Source organism: Phragmites australis, chromosome 18, assembly GCF_958298935.1.
Source record: "Phragmites australis chromosome 18, lpPhrAust1.1, whole genome shotgun sequence".
NCBI lineage: Eukaryota > Viridiplantae > Streptophyta > Magnoliopsida > Poales > Poaceae > Phragmites > Phragmites australis.
The window spans coordinates 4,266,725-4,268,900 of NC_084938.1; the positions used below are offsets into that span (position 1 = coordinate 4,266,725).

Consider the following 2,176-nt stretch of genomic DNA (forward strand, 5'->3'; position numbering starts at 1 on the left):
TCGTGAAGGCAATGGAAATTTGAAGTACAACAACTATCATATTTTAGGTCAGGGACACTGATTCTTGCATGACCAGGAACGAAATAGTAAAGACTAAATATGGATTGAAAAGGTTAAGACCGGCACACATGGATAAAATGGCACCCTAATAACAGCAAATTAACTGAAGAACAAGAAGTCACTGGGGGGAAAGAGGGGCTGTAAATGCGCTAATTTTAGCAGTTTCCGAGGCACTGCAAGGAGTGATCAGAAATCGCAGCTGCCTCCCATCCATCGGTGGCGCCACTGGCCAGGATTGCCGCGGCTGCCGCCTCCTCCGTATAAAGAACTCACCGCCACGACGCACCCCGGCCACCACCTCTTTCCCTCTCCTCTCGTGCATTGCCGTTGCCGTTGTCTTGCAGGAGCTGGTCTGCCAGCAGCAATGGCAGGCGGCGTGGTAGTGAACGCGGCCGGGGGCAAGACGTACCCCGGCCGCATGACGGCGTTCGTCTTCTTCACCTGCCTCGTGGCCTCCTCGGGCGGGCTCATCTTCGGCTACGACATCGGCATCTCCGGCGGCGTCACGTCCATGGACTCGTTCCTCAGCGAGTTCTTCCCCTCGGTGTACGCCAAGGCCAAGGCGAGCACGGACACCAACCAGTACTGCAAGTTCGACAGCCAGCTGCTGACGCTCTTCACCTCGTCGCTCTATCTGGCGGCGCTGACGACGTCGTTCGTGGCGGCGTGGGTCACGCGGGTGTTCGGCCGCAAGTGGTCCATGTTCTGCGGCGGGATCACCTTCCTGATGGGCTCCGCGCTCAACGGCGCTGCCACCGACGTGCTCATGCTCATCCTGGGCCGCATCCTGCTCGGCGTCGGCGTCGGCTTCGCCAACCAATCCGTGCCGCTCTACCTGTCGGAGATGGCACCGGCGAAGCTCCGCGGCATGCTCAACATCGGCTTCCAGCTCATGACCACCATCGGCATCCTCGCCGCGAACCTGATCAACTACGCGACGGTGGGCATCGAGGGCGGCTGGGGCTGGCGCATCGGGCTCGGGCTCGCCGGCGTGCCGGCGGCCGTCATCACGCTGGGCGCGCTCGCGCTGCCCGACACGCCCAACTCCCTGATCGCCCGCGGCTACACCGACGACGCAAAGGCGGTGCTGGTCAAGATCCGCGGCACCGACGACGTGCACGACGAGTTCGATGACATGGTGGCCGCCAGCGAGGAGGCCCGCGCGATTGAGCACCCATGGCGCAACATCCTGGAGCGCAAGTACCGGCCCCAGCTCACTGTGGCCGTGCTGATCCCCTTCTTCCAGCAGCTCACCGGCATCAACGTCATCATGTTCTACGCGCCCGTGCTGTTCCTCACCATCGGCTTCGCGGGCGACGCGTCGCTCATGTCCGCCGTCATCACGGGGCTCGTCAACATGTTCGCCACCGTGGTGTCCATCGTCTCCGTCGACCGCCTCGGCCGCCGCGCGCTGTTCCTGCAGGGCGGCACGCAGATGTTCATCTCCCAGATCGTCGTCGGCACGCTCATCGCGCTCCAGTTCGGCACCGCCGGCGTCGGCGAGATGTCCCGGTCCTACGCCATGCTGCTGGTGCTCTTCATCTGCCTCTACGTCGCCGGGTTCGCGTGGTCGTGGGGGCCCCTCGGGTGGCTCGTCCCCTCCGAGGTGTTCTCTCTGGAGATCCGGTCGGCGGGGCAGAGCATCGCCGTGTGCGTTAACATGCTGCTCACCTTCATCATCGGCCAGTCCTTCCTCACCTTGCTCTGCCACCTCAAGTTCGGCCTCTTCTACTTCTTCGCTGGGTGGATGCTCGTCATGACCACCTTCGTCGCGCTCTTCCTGCCGGAGACCAAGGGGGTGCCCATCGAGGAGATGAACCTCGTCTGGAGCCGGCACTGGTTCTGGGGAAAGTACGTCGCCGCGGCCGACCACGCCGGCGACAACCGAAGAACCAACAGCGTCTAGTTCCCGCGCGAGCGCCGCCGCCATGCATGCATGCAATGCATTCACATGTAACTAATTCATCAGGGAACCGGCCACCGGTGCAACGCGCGCGGGAAGGACATGGTTTGAATGTTTGATCGACCGACCTTCCATGCAGCCGAGGCGTCTCGTGATTTGATCTCAGAGATCGACGGTCTGATTAGAGATTTTCAGAAGTTTGAATCCTCCGGT

At 61.9% G+C, this 2,176-nt stretch overlaps 1 protein-coding gene across 1 annotated transcript; it reads left to right on the forward strand.

The window, feature by feature from the left end:
- The first annotated feature begins 424 nt into the window (after positions 1-424).
- LOC133899461 (sugar transport protein MST5-like) lies at positions 425-1,966 on the forward strand. The gene has a single exon (XM_062340446.1). It carries the CDS (start codon positions 425-427, stop codon positions 1,964-1,966), a length of 1,542 nt encoding a protein of 513 aa, XP_062196430.1.
- Positions 1,967-2,176: the final 210 nt, after the last annotated feature.